This window comes from Balaenoptera physalus, assembly GCF_965194825.1.
Source record: "Balaenoptera physalus genome assembly, chromosome: 5".
NCBI lineage: Eukaryota > Metazoa > Chordata > Mammalia > Artiodactyla > Balaenopteridae > Balaenoptera > Balaenoptera physalus.
Window position 1 is genome coordinate 13,692,059 of NC_138884.1, and position 26,591 is coordinate 13,718,649.

General features: G+C 36.3%; 1 protein-coding gene and 1 pseudogene across 5 annotated transcripts in view; both read left to right on the top strand.

Moving 5' to 3' along the window:
- The window catches only part of GRID2 (glutamate ionotropic receptor delta type subunit 2), a 1,427,475-nt gene that overhangs the window by 852,338 nt on the left and 548,546 nt on the right, over window positions 1–26,591 (top strand). For all 4 annotated transcript variants that reach the window (XM_082461676.1, XM_082461678.1, XM_082461677.1 and 1 more), the window contains exons 5-7: window positions 3,518–3,571; window positions 11,074–11,247; window positions 18,489–18,650. In XM_082461676.1, the coding sequence (XP_082317802.1) occupies window positions 3,518–3,571; window positions 11,074–11,247; window positions 18,489–18,650 (390 nt within the window). The remainder of the gene's footprint in view (window positions 1–3,517; window positions 3,572–11,073; window positions 11,248–18,488; window positions 18,651–26,591) is intronic.
- Window positions 18,685–25,220, top strand: LOC309660732 (DNA replication licensing factor MCM4 pseudogene; annotated as a pseudogene). The gene has a single exon. The product of its transcript is annotated as a DNA replication licensing factor MCM4 pseudogene (transcript).

Genomic DNA, 26,591 nt, shown 5'->3' on the forward strand with positions numbered 1-26,591 from the left:
TTCCTAAGAATGTTCACCACATGTTAGCTCCATTTGATTAGATGGGAAAAGCATAAACAATATTATCACTCCTTTTTACCTTTTCTTTTAACTCTACTGTAAATTTTACTTCTCTGGATATATACATACATACATATATGTTACATACCAGTATAGATATAGTAGTAGATTATATATAGATATCAATATAATATATATAAATATACACCTAATGTAAATAGATACATAGTAAGTTTCCAAGGTCTAGGCTATTGAAGTCCCCATCATCTTTTTATGTCCCTTACTAAATACTCCTTCCATTACAGGTATCAGATACCTTTTTAATTAGTGGCTTTTTACATTGCTCACTTTTAATAACATTCGATTATAAAAAATTAGAGAAGTCATGCCAGATCATTTGTTGTACATGAAGATATTAACCTAGACCTAAGGAAATTATATTCCTCTTTTAGTGGACAGCTCCTGAGATAGGTAGTGGAAGCATTAACTTTCTGTGTACAACATAGCAATAAAAAAGTTTCAAAGCTTCTTTATAACATGGTGTTGCAGTAATACATAGATTTTAGTTGTGTATACATGTATATTTTGTTATATAATTAAAGGGACGAGACTACTTTTTCATTGTTAAGTACTTTTCTGATGTAACTTGTTTTCCTTCCCCAAAGAAAAATGGGCTCATAAAAAAGTCCTGAGCATTCAGTATTTATGAAGAGGCCAACAAACATTGCACAGTTTTGAAATCATGCCTTTATAAAATCACAGAATTTAAAATTACTCTAATAAGTATGCTTATTAAAATTTATTAAGGTTAGAAGAAGGTGCCTAGCTAAGATTAGTAAAAATGTATTGCAATAAAGAGATAGGCTAAGTTACTCTAATCAGTAAACCCAAAATGCAATGTCTGAACATAACAGGGGTTTATTGCAGTGTTAGCGCAGTACCACATCAGGGAGTAGGGGGGTGGGGTCTGCTCCATGAACTCGAGCTATTGTGATAAATGATTTATTTCTGTATCTGTAGTAATGTGCTCATATTTTCCTCTCATCTCAAATGTGTACTGCAAAGTGTCTTATATTTTAGGTTTTTTTAAATTAATTAATTAATTAATTTATTTATTTATTTATTTATTTTTGGCTGTGTTAGGTCTGCGTTGCTGCGCGGGCTTCTCATTGCGGTGGCTTCTCTTGTTGCAGAGCACGGGCTCTAGGCACTCGGGTTTCAGTAGTTGTGGCATGTGGGCTCTAGAGCACAGGCTCAGTAGTTGTGGCACATGGGCTCTAGAGCGCAGGCTCAGTAGTTGTGGCGCACGGGCTTAGTTGCCCCGCGGCATCTGGGATCTTCCCGGACCAGGGCTCGAACCCGTGTCCCCTGCATTGGCAGGCGGATTCTTAACCACTGCGCCACCAGGGAAACCCATATTTTAGTATTCGTGAGTAAAACCAAAGGCAAGAGTAAGAGATTGTTTCCCTGCCAACCCTAAGTAAAGGAGGGTGGTATAGTTAGTAGAATCATGGCCTCAGATGAAATATTTGCCTTTCTCCTTTGCTGAAACACAAGATTGAGCCTACACCTATAGAGTGTTTCATCCTTTTGCCTGAAAGTTTATTTCAAGGCAGAGAATGTGAAAGATGAATAAATTTTATGGTCTAGACAAACTATCAGTGTTACCATTGTAACTCTTAACTTCCACTCATTTCATAAATGCTGTTGCACAAAACAACTTTTCACTTAAAAAGTTCCACAGGTTGATGCAGAATTCTCATAGACTAAATTTTGCTTAATCTTGCCACATGATACAGATTATCTAAATGGGGACAATTTAAGCTAAATTGAGTCGTCTCTTCACTCTACTGCTAATATTGCTTCAGAAGTACTTTCAACCTATATCTTAGCTTTCACTTCTCTTTTCTCTGAATTCTTCCTATTTCCGTATTTCAGTCATACGTTTTTTCCCCCATATATATATATTTCTTTCTTTTTTATCCATAGAACTGTTTTCCTTATATCTGAGTCTCCAGTTTGTATTCCTTTAAATTCTTATGGAGGTCCCATTTGGTTTTTAATGCTTTTTATTGCTAATAAATTACTGATGGTTTGTCTAAGATTATTTAAGAAAAATAATTATAAAATTAGAAATAAGGGATGCCATTACTGGTTTAAAGTGATTTTTTTAGCTAAAACTGAAAACTGCCATGGGTAATATTTTCTACATTGTTTCATCTAAAAGTTGAACATGCATGTATTTTTTAAAAAAAGATAATAATTGTATAACAAAAATAGATAACGTGTCCTCACTTCTATGATCATATGTTATCTATGCACCTTAGTAAGGTCATAAGAATCTATTTGATGTATATAGAAATAGTTTAAAATTTATACCAAAATTTTAAAAAATATTCTGCAAATAAGTATATACTTTGAGAAAGTATTGAATCGCACAGATGTATTTCCTATTGTGTTTCTCGTGATTCAATGAATCTTTCAGTAGGCATTTCTCAGTAGGACAAAGACTAATGCCCAAAAGTAATTCACACTTTATAACAATTCCTTGCTAGTTTTTAGAAAGCATCTTCACTTAAAACTCAAGCTTTTGGTATTATTGCTGAAAATAACACAGTAATCTCTTATAAAACAGTCTAACCTAACATATATCTATATGTTCCATGACACGAATCATAAGAACATGTCTTAGAATATGTACGATAAAATTGGATAGAATGGAAACTTTGATACAAAAGCTACCTCTGTACACACACACATACACGCACACACGTGGACATGCACCTGTACAAGGGTTGCTTTTTTTGGCCTAAGCTAAGGATCATTTAGAATCAATTTATCCAAAGTTATTCAGTCAGGATTGCTACCTATATATAATTTATTTTTCTTTTACATAAGTTTTCTTTCTGTTCATATTATTAGCAAAACTACTGAAATTACCCACCTATAACTTGTGCTAATATAATGTCCATTACTTTTAGTCTTTACATTCAGATAATTTTATGATTGGATATCCTTAGAATACACATACACAAAACTTTTCAGAACATAGAGCATTTTACTTTGTTAAGACAATGACAAACGTATACACAGGGAAGTAGCAGATAAGAATGTTAAGTTAGAGCCAGATTATGGAGGGATATGTACTTAGATATTTATTAGGTAGATTATAGAAGTTCATCAAAGTTTATTTGGACTAGGAAATGTGTTTGGAACTCTACTCTCGGTTGAATCACTAAACATTATTATTTATATTAGTTTTAAGTTGAAACCTTTGTTTTTCTGGGTTTTTAATTCATTATACTTTCAAACTTAATTAGAAAGTCTACAATGCACTTACAAGATGAACACAAATGTTTCTACCGTGTTTTACTCTAACGGTTTTCCATCTTCAATTGAGTAACAAAGACCTTTCTAACCTGTGATACATTTTTGCCATTTGCCAAGTATATCTATTTAGTTTGGTTTGTTTTTCACAATTAATGCTGACTGATGGCTGGCTTGTTTTCTATTCCAGGTTGTGGAGACGAATTTGGTTGCTTTTGACTGTCACTGGATCATTATAAATGAGGTAAAGCCAACTAAACCTTACTGTCAACTCTGGGTCCTGTTTTCATATGTATAGTCACAGCATTTCCTACGGCCTTGAATTTCTAACAGAAAACAGAACACAAAGTAAACTTTCAGCTTACTGAATGGAGGCTGTTAAGTAAAAATAGATTAAGGAGTTTTTGAAAATTATAAAGGGCTTTGTACGAATAAAATAAATGGAGAACGTCTTCCCCACTGAATATCTTTCAGTCTTTTCTGTTGGCACACACTGCCTACATCAGGAGATCATCTTTATAAAAAGTACAGTTCTTCTTTGTAAGCAAAGTGAATTCCTCCCAGTGGAGGGCTTGTGTTCCATTTGTGTTTTACTGTTGTTTCTAGAACTTTTGTACCCCACCCCCTTACAAGTGGATTAAATAGTTCAGCACATGAATATGAATAAACAAGGGCAGATTGTTTTTCTTCTCATAAAGAAATATAACTGTTTTACAATTCACCAACTTGTCAAATTCCTTGTGAAAGTTTCTTTCTTTTTTTTCCCTGTAAGTACAGTGCATAAGATTAAAAATACAGTAGTGCAACATGAGAGCTTAGTGAAATAAGTTGTTCTATTAACACCTGCCAATCAGAGTTGGAGAGGACAATGAGCACATCAGTCTGGGACAAATAATGAGATCAACAAGATCTAGTATTCAACGTATCTATTACTTATGAATAAAAAGAATGTGTTATTTATCAACAGATACCAAATATTGAATTATAGAATAATAAGTTTTGTCTCAGGAACAAAATAGCATTTTGGGCAAGAATTCTGGTTTTGCAGTCAGCAAGATAGGTTCAATCCTGGCTATGAAATTGGTTAGCTGTGTTACTATGGATATATAATGTAATCATCCTGTGCCTCAGGTTTTATTTTGTTTGTACGGTATGTATAATAACATTTACTTTACAAGTTCATAATGAAAAGTAAGTGAAATATTATCTAATGCTCTTAACACGGTGCCTGACAAATGATACTCAATAAATGGTACTGCAGTAATGATCAGAGCACATTAAAGTTCACAGATCACTTTCTCACACATTATTTTGTTGAATACTAAATAGTATTATGAAGTGTTGAGGGAATGGGGTCCACAGAGGGTATATGACTTGCCTCTCCTTACACAGAAAAATAAAAATGATTCTTAGTTTCAAGTTGTTTCTCCTACACCACGCTTCATTGATGGAATTTTAGTTCCCTTGATGGTTCTTTTTAGTTCAGTTTAAAGTCACTGGAAACATCTTACAAGCCTGTTTTCAGTCTGACAAACTTTAGGTCTACATGATTTGTCAGTGTATTTCTTATGTCAAATTAAGCTGTGTTTTTCTGAGATCCTGACAGATAATGTGTATATGTGAGATCTGCTTTTCAATGAAGTTTTTAAGTCAATCTAAAATGACTAAACATCAGGACAGAGTAAAGGGAAAAGGGAAACTTAACAAACCTTCATAATAACTTTTCAAATTCGGTAATTTCATCCCTATTTTTCTGCAAAGAATCTGAGGTTCAAATAAATTAAGCAGTTTGTAAAATATTACACAACTATGAAGAGGTGATAATGGGATTTACAACAAGTCTTTTCTAGTCTAAAGCTTTGGTTGTTGTTGCTTTGTTTTCTTTTTTGATAATTTTCCTTATAGGTTATATTTTTGAAATTTCTGCTACCTGAATTTCAATCTTATAGGAGCCATTATTCTATTACTTTTTGTCTTTAGCTTATTATTTTCTAGATTACTATTTTTTGAAATAGAGAATCTTCCTAATTCCTTGTTTTTATCTCACACCCACCTTCTGATGGGGAAGAGACCACACAGATTTTCTGATATAAAACAAACTGGAGCCATTTTACTTGTTTATGTCAATATTGATGACTAGGGGGAAAAAGTGATCTCTTGCCTCCTTAGAGACATGGATTAATCAAACCAATTAATACTTATAATTGATAAATGGAAATGCCCATTCCTTTCTATTCTTTGGTAAGATTGCAGAAGGGACCCCTGAATTAATTTTCTTTTTCCATATTCAACTTAACTTCTAAAGTTATACTTGAATCTTAAAAGTGTGAACTGAGGTAGAGAGAGCTTTCCAGAACACCTTCCCAGAGCTTCCCAGATAAATGGTATTTATCTTTTCCCTGCAATCAGTGTCCATCTGTCTAGTGCTTATTGGTCAATTTGTGCTGTGCAAGAAATCGCTCCTTCATATCATAAAGAGGAAGTTTGACTGAGTAGCATGTATTTCATTGATGATGTATATCATGGAAAGAATAATAGCTTCTATTTTACTATATCTTTCATAAACATTACAACTCATTTTGTTGAACTTCTCATTAAATTTTATTTCATAAAATATTAGGAGGGCAAATGGTGTCTTTAAATGAGTGTTCCATAATATGGGCCACTATATTGCAAAAAAAATAAAAACATCCACACAAACAAAGCAATCTAACTGGCAAATAACTCAAAAATGTTAGAATTATAAGACAGTATAGAAAACCTCAGTTCTTTTCTCCTCCTTCACATTTTAATTTCCTACTGTAAACTCTCATAACTATAACTTCACCTTTACCATTACTGAACCCCTTATCTCTTTTTTACCCACAGCCCTCCTTATTAGTCCTTGAGCAAAGATGTAATCTTAGGTGGGGCAGGTCAATACCACTTAGCCTTTGAAAAATCTTACGTTCACAGCCCACACTGTTTATATTGGTTATTATTTTTTTTTTCTAAACTGGGTTAAAACTCAGAGATCAAGCATATTTATTGTATTTTCATCCCTAAGAAAAACCATCTGTCCATGTATCTGTGGTTAGCACTCTTACTTCCACATGATTCTATTCAGCCACCTCATTCTCTCTGAAATATGCCTCAGGAAACTTGAGTCTCACTACCTTTATTTCATTTACAGGCCTGTTTATAATGGATGAATCACAATTTACCCGAGTTTCCATAAGATAAGAAACATGGATTTCTCGAATTTGCTAGGAAGATAATAAACTCTAAAAGGAGCAATGACAACAACAAAACCCAACAACATGCAAATGCCCATTTTGATTGAACATGGAAATCGTGACTCTCACTAGTTTGGTTTGTGTAGCTACTATTTTGTTGCTAATTTTAAAATGGGTTGCAAACATTTATTTAATCTTATTGCACCAGTAGTTTCTCAGAGAGAAACTATAAATCAAAGTTGGCATTGTGCATCATCATACAAATTGATGTCAAAACTTGAAAACAATATATTTTTTTCGCTTGCATTAAGTGTGCTATAATAATGAGAGGCTATGCTAGTTCATATGGTGTAATCAATCATATGTTAGTAGTTGATAATGGTATTTACCTTTTCCCTGCAATCAGTCGATGCAGAACAGAACAGCCTTTCCATATAAGTACTGTCATCCCTTCAGGGTCCTGAAGGAGATGGTCTAGCACTTTATTTAAGCTTTACAAAAGTTAGAAATTCAGGTAGGAAGATATATACACTGTTTAGAGCAGCAAGAAGCATGATGCTGTAGTCATCCTTCTATTCCCTGATGATACCGAACCTGACCTTTGGCATCCTGAATTCTTATTTAAATAGTTTAAGCCACTATTCTCTGCTAATGACTACTTAGTTCTGCAGTTAAGGAGAAGGGGGTTGTTGTTGAGATTTGAAAAGCCTATATATGTAATGAATATTTTTTAATTTTTTTTTAGTTTAGTGATTAATTGAACTGCTCACTACTAATCTGTCAAGCAGAAAGCTGCCATTCTGCTCCCCTTCCTGCTGCTATAGTCTACAGTTGGTTTTGTTCCATATTTCATAATATTTGTATAATTATTTCACGTTAATATTAAACTTTATGGAAGCATTAAAGGATCATCTTTGCTAAAGCATGAAGAGTGTAAACATATCAGCAATGCAACAACAGCAATAAGCATAATCTTTTCAAATTATACCACATAGTACTCTGCTTAATATCATTACTAAAATCTGCTTTATTTAGAATGGGTAAAGTTATTAAAGCACCCCAAAGTCTATACATAAAGTTTCAGGTATCTATCTTTAGAAGATGTTTTGGTGAAATCTTGCCATTCAATCAATTTTTCATTTATCAACCTTTAATGAATACCTACTATGAGCCAAGAACTTCGTTCAATGTTAAGAGATAAAAGAATGGGAAAAGGAGGAAGGGGTCCCTTCTCTGAAATAGTTTATATTATATAGATTGGCATCCAACCTAATAGATTTTGAGTCTTTCCTTCCCTAGAATTCTATTAACTTAAGCCTAAAGCTGATATCCTACAAGGATTCAGGAGCAATCCAATTCTCCTAAAAGATTTGTTCTGGGAAGTGGCTGTTTCTGGCGGAGTTGTATCCTTATCAGATATTTTCACTTTCCTCTTCCTTGGCTCTTACACAGTTCAGAGTTTGCCCTACATTAAACTATCACAGTAAAGTGATAAGAATTTTTCGTCGGATATATTGATTTGATTCTTAATAATTTTTGATTATCCGTGTAAATTATTTTGGGGGTAAAAGACTGTATGCCTTGCTCTTAAGGAAGAAAAATTGAGAAAAATTAGGTATACTAAAACATATTTGTTCATTTTTAATTGCAGTATTCTTATTTCATAAATATACTCATTCAAATCAAGAATACAAAAAGGACAAATAATTTTATAATTTACCTTCTTTAAATTCTTTCAAACTCAGGAAATTTCTGTATCTTTCTAAAGAGTAGCGTATTTGGGTAGTACAGGGGGCTTGGTAGAGTATGTACTGAACTGGTTCTTCATATGATTATTTTAAAAAATCAGATATTTTAACATTTAAAAAATTCAGCACATTAGAATAATGTAGATTCCAAAAGATTATACAATAGTTTCATATTTTAATAAAAGCAGTTTACTTACAGATTTATTTTTCATTTAAAAGTATCTCTTAATAGATTAAATATTCACTTGGCTTCCAGTGTTTATATAACATTGCATCTGTCACTCTTGAAATGCACCTTTTGGAATGCAGAAGTAAAGTTCTGTAAATATAAAATAGCTGTCTGATCAAGTTTTCATATCACTATCAAACTATTTTTGAGATCAGGTGTCAAAACTAAAACTGCAAGTGAATTTTTTGAGACAGACTGTCTGTTAGCTTCATTCAGAATGGCAGATTCTTTCCTCCCAGAATATTACTTTCTTTTCCCTTCCCCAAATAATAATAGGCAGAATATATTCAATTCAAATTGACATTTTCTCAAATATAGCTTAGTCGCTAAGACACCTGTGAACTTCAACTTTTAGAACCTGTAAAAGGTAACCATCCTCTTTTGTGGGTTTAAAAATAGTCCTTTTAAAGACTTTGGCTCGTGACAGACGACTTTATCATTTCTTATAGAATCATCAGACTATTAAATGCTAGAATAATATATCTTTTTAGTTTTAATTCCTATCACTTATGCATATTAATCTAAATAATTCCTGTAAGGAAAAATGGATTTCTTGTGTAATTACTTCAGAGACTGTCTCTTTTGATGACATTTATAAATTCATACTATGAATAAAGGGTATTTTGAATGAAGAGCTTGGAATCTTCTTGGTTCCTTATTTATAAATGAGAATGACAGTATCTGAATCAGAATGTAGTTTTTAGCAGAAAATGAGATAATAGGTTAAGTACTTAGTATTTTGCCCAAAATATAGTAGGGTCTTAATAAATGTAAATTTTTATTCCAGTGTGCTGATTTGTAGTTCACCATGGGTGGAGAATGTAGAAATGGTGCTGTTTGACAAAATGTTGATAAATCTTAGTATCGCTAAAGAAAAAAAGGCCATGTATATAACACAACTTAGTCAATATTATGCGAAGAGTGGTAGAATTTTTCACTGTCTTTTTGAATGAAAATTCCCATCTGCACAATATGAAATTTTTAAAAATGTAGACATTGAATAGCAATAATAATTAATTTTGAAAGTTTTCTAGTTAAATTTCAAGCTTAAAATGAAGTTGACAGACACCGTTTAATTTTATTTTGTGAGTAGATGACAGAGACTTAAAAGGTGACCTGCTTTTTGCCAGACAGAAATTTTGGGGGCCAGTGAAATGACACACACTAAAGAAAAAGATGGCATTTTAAACTGAGAAAAATAATTTTTTATGGTACATTAAGGATTAATCGACTGGAAATCCAGGATATTACACTGGATATAGCTGATGGCAGGTGTTATTTTATTTTTAGAGAAATCCATATTTTATAAAGATCATAAATAAAAGATGAATTTTAAAGCTAATATATGCTATAAGAAAGAATAATATGTGATTAGCCTAGTAAGGAAAGAAGAAAATTTACACTTGTAAATCATCTTTTTCTCTTTCATTATTCTGTAATAACTCTTTGACACAAAACTGAGAAATGCTCACTGTATTCTAAAATGTATCATGTGTCAAATTTTTTATTTCCGATGCCATAAGAATCTGTTGAAACCAATAATATGTTAATTACAAAGGCTTCATTGGTTTAAAAGGTTCCAAATGGGCACCATGGAGCACAAACTACCTAAGTAAAGACTGCATTAAAACTAAATGTTATTCTGATCACTCCTATTCTAATTCCAATTAGAATAATGTTCAATTAGAACAGATGTATGTTATGAAAATATTATGTTATTTTTATTACTTTTACATCCATGATTGAGTCAAATCTTAAAATTTAAGTCTGGATTTGGGAGGTGGCAGGGAGAAAGAAGTAGAAAATGCTTTTCTTTGAGTTCGGTAAATGCTTATATACAAACTAGCATTAATTTGGATAAACATCACTGGAGTTCACACTGCATTAATCAACAGAATTTTTCATCTTTATGTTAAGAACACAATTACATACTAACTTATCCATTCAGCAGTTAGTGAGCACTTTGTTTTATCTATTCTTTACCAGGAGAAATGTATGAGTTAACACCAGTAGTTCTAAGAAATAATTGGGAAAAGTCTTAAAAAATAATATCTCCTCATTCTCTCTCTACTTGTCTTATTTAAGAACCTCATTTTTCATTGCTAAGAACAATATATATTATTCCTACATTATAACTATCTTCCTAGGTAGTCAAAGTACCTTGAAATCCATTAATGAATAATTAAGTGTAATAGCAAGTTATTTGCGATGTTTTCCAATGCTTAGACAACACATTTTTCTGAAGTGTTCAACATGTTATAAACTTATTATTAATAAAATGTGTTTAAGTCAGTTTCTCCATTTGAAATTATTTAGGTATTAATTAATTATATACATAAATGCATACAGTTTAAAGCACAGACAGCGACTACAAATGAGTTGATTATTTTAATGAACATGTGTTGTTGCTTTCATTTGGATGTGGGCTAAGCATTATGCAAATGTATTACAGTAACAGAATCTCTTAGCATTTCCAGATAACAACTCATTAATAGTTTTATGTTTCTGTTACTGTATTAAATCATTTCTAATTCTTCCATTTCTTATCTTATAGGAAATAAGTGATGTGGATGTACAGGAACTTGTAAGAAGGTCAATTGGAAGGTTAACCATCATTCGTCAGACATTTCCAGTCCCCCAGAATATAAGTCAGCGATGTTTCCGTGGCAACCATCGAATATCTTCAACGTTGTGTGATCCAAAGGATCCATTTGCTCAGAATATGGAGGTATATTCTAAGTCCCTGGATATTTCTTCAAGGATGTTTTGTTGGGCAGTTGTAGAGAGAGCTTTTCCAGTGGCGTTGCACTCAGAATTGTACACATTTCCATTTTCTGAACTATTCTCCTCTTCCAGCAATTTCATAAGTCTGATGGAGAGAGTGCTATGAATCTGTCTTTGATCATTTTGACCTCATTACAGCAAAATATCTACTTGTTTAATAAAAATATAATAAGTAAAGTTTTTTTTCTTTTCAGCAAGTAAATCGATAGCATTTCTCATGGTGAATTTGTGATTGATACTCCTTAATGCCAAACTCCAAATTATTAAGCTAATAAATTTGCTTGCCTTTTGTGGCATAACAAGGATATAGAAGTTTATTCTTTTTTAAAGATTAATTTCCAATTGGAAGAACTTCACCAAAAAAATTTTAGAAATCCAAAAAATGCTGTAGTGTTATAAAGTTATATACAACTCAGAGGGGCTATAGCTGAAACCTTTGCTATTCAGAATACAATAAAGAATTTGAGAGTAGATGAATACAATCTCTGAGCAGCAAAATAAAGAACACCAAGTCCCTGAAGCTTACTCATAAGAATGCCCTTTTAATACTCACCTGGAGCCTATTTCTTTTTCTTAAGGAAAATCCTATCAGATTTTTTTGTTTTATTTCTCTTTGCACTGGAGTTCTCAATATGTCAATCTGATGGAGGTTTAACAAAGGCAGGCGCATCAACAAGAATAGGGCTCCATAAGAAGCACTCTAGCTAGGCAAGAGACAGGAAAAGAGAAATCAAACAGATACACTAATTCAGATATCCTATCGGAGCAGGACTTTCCCTGTAAAACAACTCTATATCATAAAGCAGTTCCTAAGAGTACCACTGTAGTATATTGCTAGTATATTAGTTAATTTTTAAACAATATCCCTGAGATATCAACAAAGATTAAAGTCATGGTCAATTTCATAGGTTAAAAAAAATGATACATTTTAGCAACCTATTCCTTCAAACTGTTTAATATCAAAAACATTTTAGTACTTAGAGATGTTTAGTTTGAAGATGTTGGGAAAATAATCCTAGGAGAACTAGTTCGTTCCCAATAATACTGGATAAATAAGTCGACTTGGCAAAACTACTTCGTTTGAAAGATAACTCCACAGCTTCCCTGTTTTTAGTCAGCTTTGAATTTTTTTAGATAAATTACCATTTATCTAACCATTTCTTCATACTTATTACCATTGTAATGAACCATGTGTATTTACCAGGCAGCTGGCTCTGGGATCATTGCCCATAGAACTTTCCTACTAAATTTTAAGCTCTTTTAGAATAGGTTCTCTCCAGGACCAGGCATCAAAAAATCACATGAACTACTTGTCTATTTTTCTTTCCCCCATCATATCTACCATGGTGCTTTGCACCTTTGTAAATATTTGTGGATTTGAATGTAATTGATAAGAAGGCAGGGGTCAAAGTAAGCTACTCAAGCCTAAACAAGGTTTAAGTTTCATACTTCCAGTGACCCATCTTTTCATATTAATTGGTCATGAATATAATTCATGTGGAAATGATAGAATTTTAAATAGAGAAAAACATGAAAGAACTTTGATTTAGAAAATCATGAAATATTAAAGGCTGTTCCTGTCAAAAGAGGTAGTAGGAAATGTACAGATTGGGAAAGCAGAAAGTCACTATATAGTATTTTAAAGCACATTCGCCTAACAGCACAATCCTCCTGATTCAATTAATGAATTCCTTGAAATCAGGGAACAAATATTTTATTTATCTTTATATTCCCAGACCTATCTGATGAATTAAGGATGTACTGGACGCACCACTCCTCCTGCCCTATACCTTCATCATACTCCCCTCAAACCCACAGATAGAAGAAAACAGGATGATTACTTTTTCTTTGTGCATGTATTACATTTAACGTCCCTAGTATATTTAATAGAATTTGACTAAATGTTTAATATATAAAAGGAAAACTGACAGAAACTTTTATATGTGAAGATTTATATAATGAAGTGTCTAAATGCAGGGCTCTTGAATTTAAAATGTCCCATTAAAGGAAGAACATTTGATATAGAGGCTTGCCTTGGTGCATATTTTATCTCACTGAAGTTAAAGAAAACAACAAGGAAAGCACTTATTAAAAATTTGAAGCCCCCCCCCTTCCAGGTTCCCTAGGAAAACAGACCTCTCAACTTGGAGTCCATAAAAACAATGCAGATAAAAATGATCACAGGCAGACTTATATCCTATCAGCAGGGTACAGTTAAAAAACAAACTCAGAAACAAATCTATGAAAATATGATTCAAGTCAGCTCTAAAAATAGAAACCTAGCTATAAAATCACAATAATCAGTACAACAGAGGAGAAGAGGGTACAGTGAGCCCGTGTAGAGATCTCCAGGCTGTTACACATTTCAGTGTACGTAGAAAGGGGAGTAAGATTTAGAAAGAACAAAAAACATGTTTCCTCAATCTTTAAATTTGTGCCAGAAAGACTAAAATCCAGGATTAGCTGAAGTTGCAAAATAAATGTTAAAGATACCTTTTCGCTAGAAACAGAGTTTTTAGCAATATATGAAGCAAGAAGGAAGTGAACCATTTACTGCTTGGTGAAACTAATGTTAGCTTGGCTGCCAATGGAGGGAAAATAGAAATATTCAAATCCTTTTGCTTCTGTTTTCTCCATCTAGGAAAAAAAATGTCCTCAAATTGGAAAGATTAAAGTCATTAAAAGAAAAGTAAACCACTGGTTTAGAAGGAGCAGGGGTTTGGAGATGGTTAGAGTATGCCTTGCTCCTCTAAAATGAGGCCTGAGAAATAATTGCTCAGAGCGGTAAATAAACCAGTAGATATGATCACAATATTGCAATTTAGAAATACTAGAGAAGTACTTGAGAAGAGAACCCAAGTACAAGACATTGGTAATTGTCCCAATTTTCAAAAGGAAGGAAAAAAGATCTGACAATCAGAGTTTAACACACTAAAATTAATATTTGGATAAATTGTAGAATATATTATTAAATATATGGTTTGGGGAACTTCCAATAAGATAATAGGACTTCCTTAAGAGCAAGCACTGCCAGACTAAGTCCTCCTTAATATTTATTTAGATTGGGAGAATGTCATAAATCTATTTATTGTATATTGATTTTAATGCAGTGTTTGACAAATTTCCTTATGAAATCCTTATGGGAAGACATTAAAAAGTCTAAATAAGTTGATGTCATTCAAACATTTTCACCAAAGCCTCCTAAGAACAGAAGATGGTAAACACTCTGGCTTCAGATTTTTTTAAAAGTTCAAAATGTATTAAAGTTTCATTATTATCTTTAAAAGTTATAAAACATATGAGTTTCTTTGAAATTAAAAGTAAGATTTCAAATAATTTATCAGTTAAATTACTTTGTTTTCTCTCCAAATTGATAAGCGTAGAACATGCCCCAGATGTATTCTGTAGCTTTGAGTATCTTTAATACCTACAACTTTTCACCAGAGCTTCTCTTACACTCAATTTGAGAAGTATGGAACTAGAGGAATATTCAAACCACGCTGATAAATATTCTACTCTTGAAGTGCAAGGAATTCTCTGTGGTCACCCAAAGAGTCTGTCCTTGGACCTAATATTTTCAAAATGTTTATAACTACACAAATGAAAATGAATAAAGTATGCCTATCAGATCTGTAAATGGCATAAAGCTAGGAGAGAAAGCTTACATTGTGTTACATCATCAAGATTCAAGTTGTTAATATTCACTGAGTAATATGCCTAAAAATTGAAATATGACAGAGATAAAGTATAGGTTCAAAGTCGATTACAGACAGTCTAGATGGATGAGAACCGATTTGACAGTTTAAGACTGTTAAGATGAAGGCAAACTTGATTGGAGTATAGCAGAAGTCATATTTGCTCCAAGCCACTCTAATGTAATCTTGGTCTCTATGTCAGAAGCATTTTGCTAAGATCAAGAGAGATAACGTCTTATACTACTTTCTCCTAGTCAGCTCACATCTGCAATAATGTGTTAGTTCTGGGTACTCAACTTTCGACAGAAACACTGAAAAATAAGAGAAGGACAGAGGAAGAATGCGGAGATGATGAGCAGCCTAGAAATAATACCAGATGACAAACAACTGAAGGAAAGAGGATGTTTCAGGGCAAGACAAAGGAGGTGTCAGATATTGAAAGGTTGGCATGTAGAGGAGGTTGGTCCTGATGAAGTCAGAAAACAAGTGTAGTAACAGTAGGTAGAGAAAAATGATTGGTCGACTGGTGGGATACTGGAGTTTAAGATGTTAGAGGAGTTGTTCATTTGGGTCTAGTAAATAGTCATTTGTGTTGGTCATGGCCAGAGTAGAAGTGAAGGTCATCTGTGTAGAAATTGAAGTGACCTTTTTTCAATATAAGGAGGCAGTTTGGGATCATTGTGAGGGAGGAGTCATGAATAAAGAGTGACCAAGAGGTCAGTAGATACTGGCAGAAAGGGGCTGTAACGTGTGGCGTAGAAACGAACATGAACCTCAAAAGAGAATAGGTACTTGTCTGAGAAAGAAGTAAAAGAAGGGGTAATAGAAAGCTCAGAGAATGTCATCACGCCCTTTTGATCCTGCAGTTTAGGTAGTGGGGAAATGAGGAGAGGTAGTCATTTGTTGAAAACACCTGTCACATACTGAGTACAGAGCACTCAACTTTAAGTCCATCATGGATGCTAAAGTGTGTGCTTTAAGGTGTGTAAAGGAGACTGTGCCACAAGAAGTGTCAGGTTTGGACGGTAGCCAGGTTGGCAGGTCTCTCTTATCTTGACTTCTGTTAAACCTACCTGATGTTAAACTTGGCCTTCTTTTCTTTGACTTCTTTTCCTTGACAACAGTGTATCAAAAACCAAATATATGCTAGGCTCTAGGCTAAGTCAAGAGGAAATAAAAAATAAGGGAAACAAAAGTACAAAGGGGAAACAATATGTACAATATGAGCCCTTGTCCAGAAAGAACCCATATTCTAGTGTGAAAAGCAGAGTTTAAGAAATCTTAGCATTATGATATGCTTCAATAGAGGTATGCACCAAGTGGTATGGGAGATAAAACGAGGACGGCCCACCTAGACTGGGAGTGGGGAGAATCCTGAGAAGTTGTCAGGATAGGATTCACCCAGCTTGTGACCCGTGAATTGAATACGAGAGGAAGTTAACTAGATGGAGAAAGATAAAGAGACATCAAAGGATGCTCCCACAACTGTCTCATCTACACACTTAAAGAAATCAGTCAGAGGGTGAAACAAAGTAAAGCTAGGTTGCTAAGAGCAAGCGAGTTTGAGGCAGTGGCGCAGGAGAGGTCAGAAAAGGCCAGATTATTGCATATTATTGAGAAATCATCAAAAGATTTGCTCTGGATTTTTGGGTACAGCTCACTCATCCATCATGTTTCGTCTAGGTTTACCTTTCGGGTCTTCACAGTCTAATTCAGATGAAGTTTGATTCATCAGGTACTTTTAACATCAAGTCCCACTCTTCATTCATTGCCAGTCGCACCATCCCTCCTAGTCCTTCTAGTAATTATCTGGTGGCTGGGCAGGTGGGTAGGGGTTGGTGAGAATGAGAATAGCCTATCCTAATATTTCCTTATAAAGAACAAACTGGGGGGCTTCCCTGGTGGCGCAGTGGTTGAGAATCTGCCTGCTAATGCAGGGGACACGGGTTCGAGCCCTGGTCTGGGAAGATCCCACATGCCGCGGAGCAACTAGGCCCGTGAGCCACAACTACTGAGCCTGCGCGTCTGGAGCCTGTGCTCCGCAACAAGAGAGACCGCGATAGTGAGAGGCCCGCGCACCACGATGAAGAGTGGCCCCCACTTGCCACAACTAGAGAAAGCCCTCGCACAGAAACGAAGACCCAACACAGACAAAAATAAATAAATAAATAATTTAAAAAAAAAAAGAACAAACTGGAATTTCACTTAGTGCGTAAGAGTGTTCAAAGTCTGTTTAAAGAAAGGTCTACAAGCACGAATGGTTAAAGATTTACCTAGTTTTGAAAGAAAACTCAAAAGGCACTGTTAGGAAGTGCTTATTAACAGTTGGTCATAGTATCAAACTTTCATCATCCTAATAGTTGAAGCTTACTTCCATGCTGTGATGTGGACAGAAAATTTCATAAGATTCCTTCATGATTAATTATAAGCAAAGGGTAATCAAAGTACTGTCCCCTTTATTTGCAGGAAAAAAATGTGATAACAAGACTCTTAAAAATCTGAGAAAGTTAAAATGCTTAAAATGGATTTAATTTTTATAGCTGAGTTCTTATTTTTTAATTTTATATTAGAGTTTTCCTTCAAAGAGGAAATAATATAACACTGTTATATTATTTAACCTCTGTTATTGACCTTGGATATCTCTTGGTGTCTGTATTTTTAAAATATTGTTTCTAATTTATTTGAAAAATAAACACCATCGGTAATTAACAGTGAGGATAGTGGTTCTGGCAAGACTTAAGCGTAAGAGTGCAATACAGCTTATCAAACATGTGTATAATTCATTTCAGATCTATGTAGAGGGAAGATAACATGATTACATTAGAAGAAGAAAGAGTTAATGTAAACACACATTCACAGTGAATAGCTTATGATATTTGTCATGTTAATTAATTGCAATGCACATGTATATAATTTTGTATAGACCCTTGATCATTGTAATGTTTATGAATGGTGCTGTTTCCTCTCACTTTTTTCATTACTTTATCTCCAGAGGCACAAATGTACAGGCAGGTGTCTGCTTCCTTTTTTTTTTGCACCTATGACACTCATCTTCTATGTAAGATCAAGTTGATATTTCTCCATGTGAATAACCAGAATGCAAAAACTTGACATATTCAGAAAACGTATTGTTCAGTTTGCCCTTCCAGTCTTAAGCCCTTAGATCCTTACCTCCTCAGAAAGAAATAAGGACTAGTGATTTTCTAAGGTCTGACACTAACAGCCTTGGCTCTGTCAAAACTTCTCTTTTTTATCTTCTCTTTCACAACTAAATAAGCTGAAAAAGCAATTGAGGCATACAATCAGACAAGACTTCATTCTCAATAACAAAATTGCCCAGGAAATGAGAAAAGCAACCTTCTGCTTAATAAATAACCCAGTAAACCAACCATCTATGACATGAACGGAAGCAACTGAGCTGATGATTTTCTCCTTGTTCTTGATGGTTGGCATCAATGATTCTAATGATTACTGTCTAATGTCTTTTCAGATTTCAAACCTTTACATATATGACACGGTGCTTCTGCTTGCTAATGCTTTTCATAAGAAGCTGGAGGACCGAAAGTGGCACAGCATGGCTAGTTTGTCATGTATCAGAAAGAACTCCAAGCCCTGGCAGGGAGGGCGTTCCATGCTGGAGACCATCAAGAAGGTAATTTCTGACTAGCATTTCTTTTCTGTTTTTTTTTTTTTTTTTTATTCATCCATTAGTTTTTTGTGTTGTTGTTGTTAATTTTATTTTTTTAATGAAGTATAGTTGATTTACATTATTGTGCCAAACTCTGCTGTACAGCAAGGTGACTCTTATACACATATAGACATTCTTTTTTAATATTCTTTTCCATTATGGTTTATCACAGGATATTGAATATAGTTCCCTGTGCTAAACAACAGCATCTTATTGTTTATCCATCCTATATATAGTAGTTTACATCTGCTAATCCCAAACTCCCAATCCATCCCTCCACCACACCCCCTCCCCCTTGGCAACCACAAGTCTGACTAGCATTTCACTCTTCCTAATTTTTATGCAAGGAAGGACAATAAGTCATTGTCTGATGAGATATCTTTTAGTAGGATTTTTTTTTCACTAATGTTGCTGCCTATTCAAAGCACAAAACACTGTAATGGGTAAATGAAATATTTAAAAAATCAAGGTCAGAGAATCATATACGTCTGTGAAACAGGGAGCCCTTATTTATTTATAAGGAAATTTTATGCAGGTAAAAAATTGTTGTTGAAATATTTTAATGCACTTTCATTATATCATTAGGGTCAGAGATGCTCAAATTATTTTGGTACCTGTCACAAAATACAAAAAGTTATTTTTTTTTTTTTCTTTAAACTACACCATCCACTGAAAAAAATAAACACTAGACCTAGGTGTTTTTCAGTTAGATGATGCATGGTAAGACATTGGATGTGATGATCTTTAATTTACCTTACAACAAAAATATTCATAAACAGTTAATATTTTACAGCATTTGTGAACTATTTGGGGTACTTGATGGCATTCTTCTTCTTCACTTTCAATGTGGTATTTAGCCTGGCTGTGACCTGCTCTGGCTCAGCTACCTGCTCCATTCCCATAATGTTGTTTAGCTCCTCTCAAAGGTATAAGCATCCTGCAGTTTATTAGCCTCTTTGTCATGTCATCCTCGCTGGCATTTTCCATTTGTCTCGCACAGCTTCTTGGATTTAAAATGAAATGATTAATAAAACAAACAAATTTCTCCTGTACCCTTTACACAAAGGAGACAGCCATTTGGAAGTTTATAGTCTTCATTTTATGCATCCTTTTTCTTTTGTTTTCCTTTTTCTCCTGAAATAGTTAGAGAAATAGCTAGTCAAATGAAATATGAAGTATTTAGAAATGCCAGCGAAAAATCTAAAAATTAACATTAAAAGGGAGCTAGATGTACAAAAACCAGGAAGTAGAGGGGAAAATGTTTCAAATGGAGAAAAGCCTGGATCTTCCTCTTAGTACTGTATCCTCTTTGCAGAAGAATCACTTTAATGAGAATTTAGGCTCTTATCAACAGAAGTGCTTGAGAATTAAATGTATTGAATATATTGGCAGAGGAGGATTTTTCAAGTGAAAAATGAGTAAGTCAAATGTAAGCTCAAGGTGTTGCCAAAATCCCCCAGCTCTACCTATGTAGGGAGTTGGCAGGTATGAATCCAAGGGAGGTTGTTGAACATGGTTCTGATCCTGCCAATTTATTAATTCATGGTTTGTCTAGGATGCAGGAACCTGAGTGTATTCATTCTCCGGAAGCTGTCTCACAAAGACAGAATAATTGTTTGGGAGGTTGCTTAGGAGATACTTATTTAGCGAAAGTATCAGTAGGAGGGAAAGAGAGACTATGTAGGTATTTCTTATGGAGCAATTCAATATGTAAAATGTTGTTAGAAAATTTATAATCAAAACAATGATTTCATGATAATTATGAAATTTTGCTTTGGAGGAATATTTGCATATTTTTCTCCTGTAAACTTTCAACCCGGTGACACTTTTTAAAGGAATATATCCATTCTGTGTATCTAGAGACAATGTTTGAATGATATGTTTGATTGCAAATGTTCTATTCCATTATTTGTTTCTCACATTTCAAATTGCCCTTAAAAACGGAGTTAAGTTTTTCCAATCATATTACTTTGCCTCATCTGAGTGTCTTGGTTATCCCATTTGGATGTCCAGGCTGATGATACTTCACAAAACAAGAGAATTTGAGAAAAAGTTTACTACTTTTTCACACAGGGACTCCTGGGGCAAGCAGAGTGGGCCCATGCAGGCCCAGGCTGGCTTGAGCAAAGCACTGTGAATGGGCTGGGCATTTGTAGTGGTTAAGGGATGGGGCTAAGAAAAGTTCCCATTTATGTGGGATGGAGATTTTTGAGGCTTACATTTCCCAGGGGTGTTAAAGAAGGAGGTGCAGGATGGGCTTTCTTAATCAGCATGTCCATATGTGGAGCCAAATAAGAAAGGAAAAGCGAAGCTTAAAAAGAAGTCAGCAGCCAGACATCACAAATGAGGTCAGGTTCTTTATTACAATGTGAATATTCTAGTGATAAAATTCTTAATTACTTTCAAGTAACCACTGCATGCCTATATTCTGAGCATGCTCTATATGCTTTACAAAGCCTATGTACTAAAGCAAGGAGTGCAAAGAATTAATGTCCATGAATGGACATGGTATCTATCTATATAGTTATCGTTTTATAACCCTCAGAAAAGATGTAGAGTATTCTTCATACATGTTTTCATTGTATTTACTCCTGAAATTTTGTACGGTTTTGAGTATGCGCATCTGTGCGTGTCTGCATGTGTTTGTGCACACTATCATGAATAGGATATGTTTCCACTACATTTTTAAACTAGTCATTGTAGGTACATGAGGAAGTTATTGGTGTTTGATATATTTTGTGACTGACCTGATCAACTTTTGTTACTAAACTCCAGATTCTTACTTCTTCCTTTGTAGTTTATTCCCTTGTGTTTTTCAAGTAGATATTAATATCATCTTCAAAAAATTGTCATCACTTAATTCTAATACTTTACATCTTTTTAAACCTTTAAAAAAAAGTTTTCTTGGGGCATCTGGGAGCACAACCTGCCAGGTGCACCTGGAGCCCTGTGGACTTTGGAGGCGGCCAACTTCCGCTGTTGCAAGTGAGAAAGCCAGGTCATCTCCATGTCAGAGACGATGAGGCCAGGATTCTACCGCTACGGGAAAGCAGCAGGTGATGCTGACCAGGCCGGGAGCTGACCTGCGGAGCCCTGCTGCACAGGACACGTTATTATCCAGCTCTCCTGTGATGCCTTCTTCAGTGATTCCTCTTGATTTTGTTGTCAGTTCACCGCTGACATGCGGCACTCTCAGCTCTTGGGTAGAGGGAACTCCAAGCAGTGGTGTTAGGGGCACACCCATGAGGCAGAGGCCTGACCCGGGTTCTGCACAAAACGGCCTGCAGGTGGATTTCCAGTACGGGCCAGCAACAGAAGATATAGTGGCCGGTGAGCAGCTTCTAGGCCAAAAACTTCTGATTTGAGGAACAGATGTAAATCTTGAAACCTGCAAAACAAATTTGCAGAGATTTTATTGACCCTCTGGCTAAAGAAGAAGAAAATATTGCCGTAGATATTGCTGAACCTCCGTACATGCAGTTACTTGGAAAAACTAATATTATGGGGAAGCCCTTTTTAAATGTAAACTGTGAACACATAAAATCATTTGGCAAAAATCTGAAGAGACAGCTCGTCTGCTTCCCACTGGAAGTTATCCTGACTTTTACTATGACTCTCGATGAGATCTTTGACAGTTACCTGACTCAATCTTAGAACATCAGATACAAGTAGGACCATTCAGTGTATTGGAGATGAAGAACATGAGGAACCTGAATCCAGAAGACACCAGTCAGCTCATCACCATCAACGTCACAATGATCAGGATGTCCCAGCTGATTCCAGACACACATGGGGCCTTCTTCCGGTGCCCGGTGTGCACCCATACTCTCCTAGAGGAGATGGACCTTGTCAGAGCGCTGAGCCTGAGTATGGGCGTGCTGCCATACCACCCACAGTGTGGTGCTGACCCACGACTGCTTGTCACGTTCTCTGACAAACAGATGATCAAACTCCAAGAGTCTCCTGAAAATATGCCTGCAGGGCAGATGCCCCATGCTGTCATCCTTTTGCTCACAATGACATTGTTGACAAGATTCATCTTGGGGACAGAGTGAATATCACAGGCATTTATCCAGCTGTTCCTATTGAATCAGCCCAAGGGTGAGTAATGTGAAGTCTGTCTACAAAACCCTCATTGATGTCATTCATTATCAGAAAATGGATGCAAAGCGTCTGCCCAAAGGAGATGAAGAAGCAAAACAGAAACTTTTTTTCAGGGAAGCATGTGGAATTACTTAAGAAACTTTCCAGAAAACCAGACATTTATGAGAGACTTGCTTCAGCCTCAGGTCCAAGCACTTAAGAACAGGAAGATTTCAAAAAGGGAAACTTGCTTCAGCTTTTCTGGGGAACAGGGAAGGATTTTAGTCAAACAGGAAGAGGCAGATTTCATTCTGAGATCAACATCCAGCTGTGCAGTGACCCTGGGACCAGCAAGTCCCAACTCCTGCAATGTGTATAAAATCTGGTACCCTGGGACTAATATGCACCTGGGAAGGGCTTCACTGCAGTCGGCCTAACAGTATATGTGAAAGACCCCAAAAGGAGGCAGCTGGTCCAGCAGACTGGTGCCCTTATCCTTAGTGACAGTGGCATCTGCTGTACTGATACTTGAAAAGATGAATCAAAGTACAAGATCAGCGTTGCTTGAAGCCAGGGAACAGCTAACTCTCCTTACCACAATGGCTGGGGTTATTTGCAAGCTCAATGCATGCTCATGTATCCTGACAGCAGCAAATTCTATTGAGTCTTAGTGTGAGGCTAAAAAATACCACCTTTGAAAATATCCAGCGACTTCACACCTTATTCCCCAGGTTCGGTTCCATCTTCCTCATGCTCGACCTCAGGATGAAACCTGTGGCAGGCATCTGGCTCACCCCCTCGTGGCTGTGTACCGCTCGAGCAGGGAGCATGTGAAAGAGTTCATGGATACGGCAGTGCTGAGGGACTACGCTGTCACAGCACTGGATGCCTAGGTTGAGTCAGGAAGCCAGCCAGGCTGTCACCAAAGCTCAGGTAGAGGAGGAATGGTTTCTGCATACCCTCCAAAGCTGGAATCGTTAAAATGGCTTAGCAGAAGCCCATGCTAAAGTATGATCTTCAAATAAGGTTGAAGCAAAGATACAGACCTCCATAGAGAGGCTGTAAGCAGTCTGCTACTAACCCCCAGGCTGGCATTGTAGACGTATCTATTCTTACTACAGGAATGAGTGCCATCTCTGCTAAATGGAAAGAAGAGTTAGCTGAAGCACTGAAGAAAACTTATTTTATCTAAGAGTAAGATACCAGCCCTAAAGTACCCACAACTTTCTGAAGATGTTTGGGAACAATCTGACATAGCCATTACCAAAGATATATTTGATGAAGCACCATGTGCCTCGGCTGAAGATGACTTTTTGACAGTGATTGGAAAAACTGCTCGCTTGCTCTGAAGCTCTGAACGTTCAGCTCCTCTGCACTTGGGCACTGACTTTGCTTCCATATATGTGCACAGCATATGGGCCAATAGAAAGAAATTCTTTCTTTTTTTTTTTTAACATCTTTATTGGAGTATAATTACTGTACAATGTTATGTTAGTTTCTGCTGTATAACAAAGTGAATCAGCTATATGTATACATACATCCCCATATCCCCTCCCTCTTGCGTCTCCCTCCCACCCTCCCTATCCCACCCCTCCAGGTGGTCACAAAGCACCAGCTGTTCTCCCCGTGCGATGCAGCTGCTTCCCACTAGCTATTTTATATTTGGTAGTGTATATATGTCAGTGCTACTCTCTCACTTTGTCCCAGCTTACCCTTCCCCCTCCCCGTGTCCTCAAGTCCATTCTCTATGTCTGTGTCTTTATTCCTGTCCCAACCCGAGGTTTATCAGAACCATTTTTTTGTTTTTTGTTTTTTAGATTCCATATATATGTGTTAGCATATGGTACTTGTTTTTCTCTTTCTGACTTACTTCACTCTGTATGACAGACTCTAGGTCCATCCACCTCACTACAAATAAGTCAGTTTCTTTTCTTCTTATGGCTGAGTAATATTCCATTGTATGTCTGTGCCACATCTTTATCCATTCACCTGTCGATGGACAATTAGGTTGCCTCCATGTCCTGGCTATTGTAAATAGAGCTGCAATGAACATTGTGGTACATGATTCTTTTTGAATTATGGTTTTCTCAGGGTATATGCCCAGTAGTGGGATTACTTGGTCATATGGTAGTTCTATTTTTAGCTCTTTAAGGAACCTCCATACTGTTCTCCATAGTGGCTGTATCAATTTACATTCCCACCAACAGTGCAAGAGGGTTCCCTTTTCTCCACACCCTCTCCAGCATTTATTGTTTGTAGATTTTTTGATGATGGCCATTCTGACCGGTGTGAGGTGACACCTCATTGTAGTTTTGATTTGCATTTCTCTAATTATTAGTGATGTAGAGCATCCTTTCATCTGTTTGTTGGCAATCTGTATATCTTCTATGGAGAAATGTCTGTTTAGGTTTATTTAGGTCACAGGCTCCCGGGACGGGAGGTGTGGAGAGTGACCTGGGCTCGCACACAGGCTTCTTGGTGGCAGCAGCAGCAGCCTTAGCGTCTCATGCCCATCTCTGGGGTCCGCGCTGATGGCCACGGCTCGCGCCCGTCTCTGGAGCTCCTTTAAGCGGCGCTCTGAATCCCCTCTCCTCGCGCACCAGGAAACAAAGAGGCAAGAAAAAGTCTCTTGCCTCTTCGGCAGTTGCAGACTTTTTCCCGGACTCCCTCCCCCTAGCTGTGGCGCACTAACCCCTTCAGGCTGTGTTCACGCCGCCAACCCCAGTCCTCTCCCTGCGATCCGACCGCAGCCCGAGCCTCAGCTCCCAGCCCCGCCCGCCCCGGCGGGGGAGCAGACAAGCCTCTCGGGCTGGTGAGTGCTGCTCGGCGCCGATCCTCTGTGCGGGAACCTCTCCGCTTTGCCCTCCGCACCCCTGTGGCTGCGCTCTCCTCCGTGGCTCCGAAGCTTCCCCCCTCCGCCACCTGCAGTCTCCGCCAGTGAAGGGGCTTCCTAGTGTGTGGACACCTTTCCTCCTTCACAGCTCCCTCCCACTGGTGCAGGGCCCGTCCCTATTCTTTTGTGTCTGTTGTTTCTTTTTTCTTTTGCCCTACCCAGGTATGTGGGGAGTTTCTTGCCTTTTGGAAGGTCTGAGGTCTTCTGCCAGCGTTCAGTAGGTGTTCTGTAGGAGTTGTTCCACAGGAAGATGTATTTCTGATGTATTTGTGGGGAGGAAGTTGATCTCAGAGTCTTACTCTTCTGCCACCTTGAAGGTCTCCCTCCAGCACTTTAAATATATCATGCCACTCCCTTCTGGCCTGCAACATTTCTGTAGAAAAATCAGCTGATAGCCTTATGGAGGTTCCATTGTATATGACTCTTTGTTTTTCTCTTTCTGTCTTTAAAATTCTCTGTTTAAGTTTTGCCATTTTAATGACGATATGTCTTGGTATGCGTCTGTTTGGATACATCTTATTCAGTACCCTCTGTTCTTCCTGTACCTGGATATCTGTTTCTTTCTTCAGGTTGGGGAAGATTTCAGCCATAATTTGAACAAATACATTTTCAACCCCCTTCTCTTTCTCTTCTCCTTCTGGGACCCCTATAATGCAAATGTTGGTACACTCAATGTTATCTCAGAGATCTCTTAAACTAGTCTAATTTTTAAATTTGTGTTTCTTTATGCTGTTCGGATCAAGTGATTTCCATTATTCTATCTTCCAGATTACTTATGCTTTCTTCTGTATTACTTAGTCTTGTATTCATTCCTTTTAGTGTGTTTTTCATTTCAGTTATTTTATTCTTCAGTTCTGATTGGTTCTTTTTTATATTTTCTAGTTCCTTGTTAAAATTCTGTGTTCTTCTACTCTTTTCCCTAATTCAAT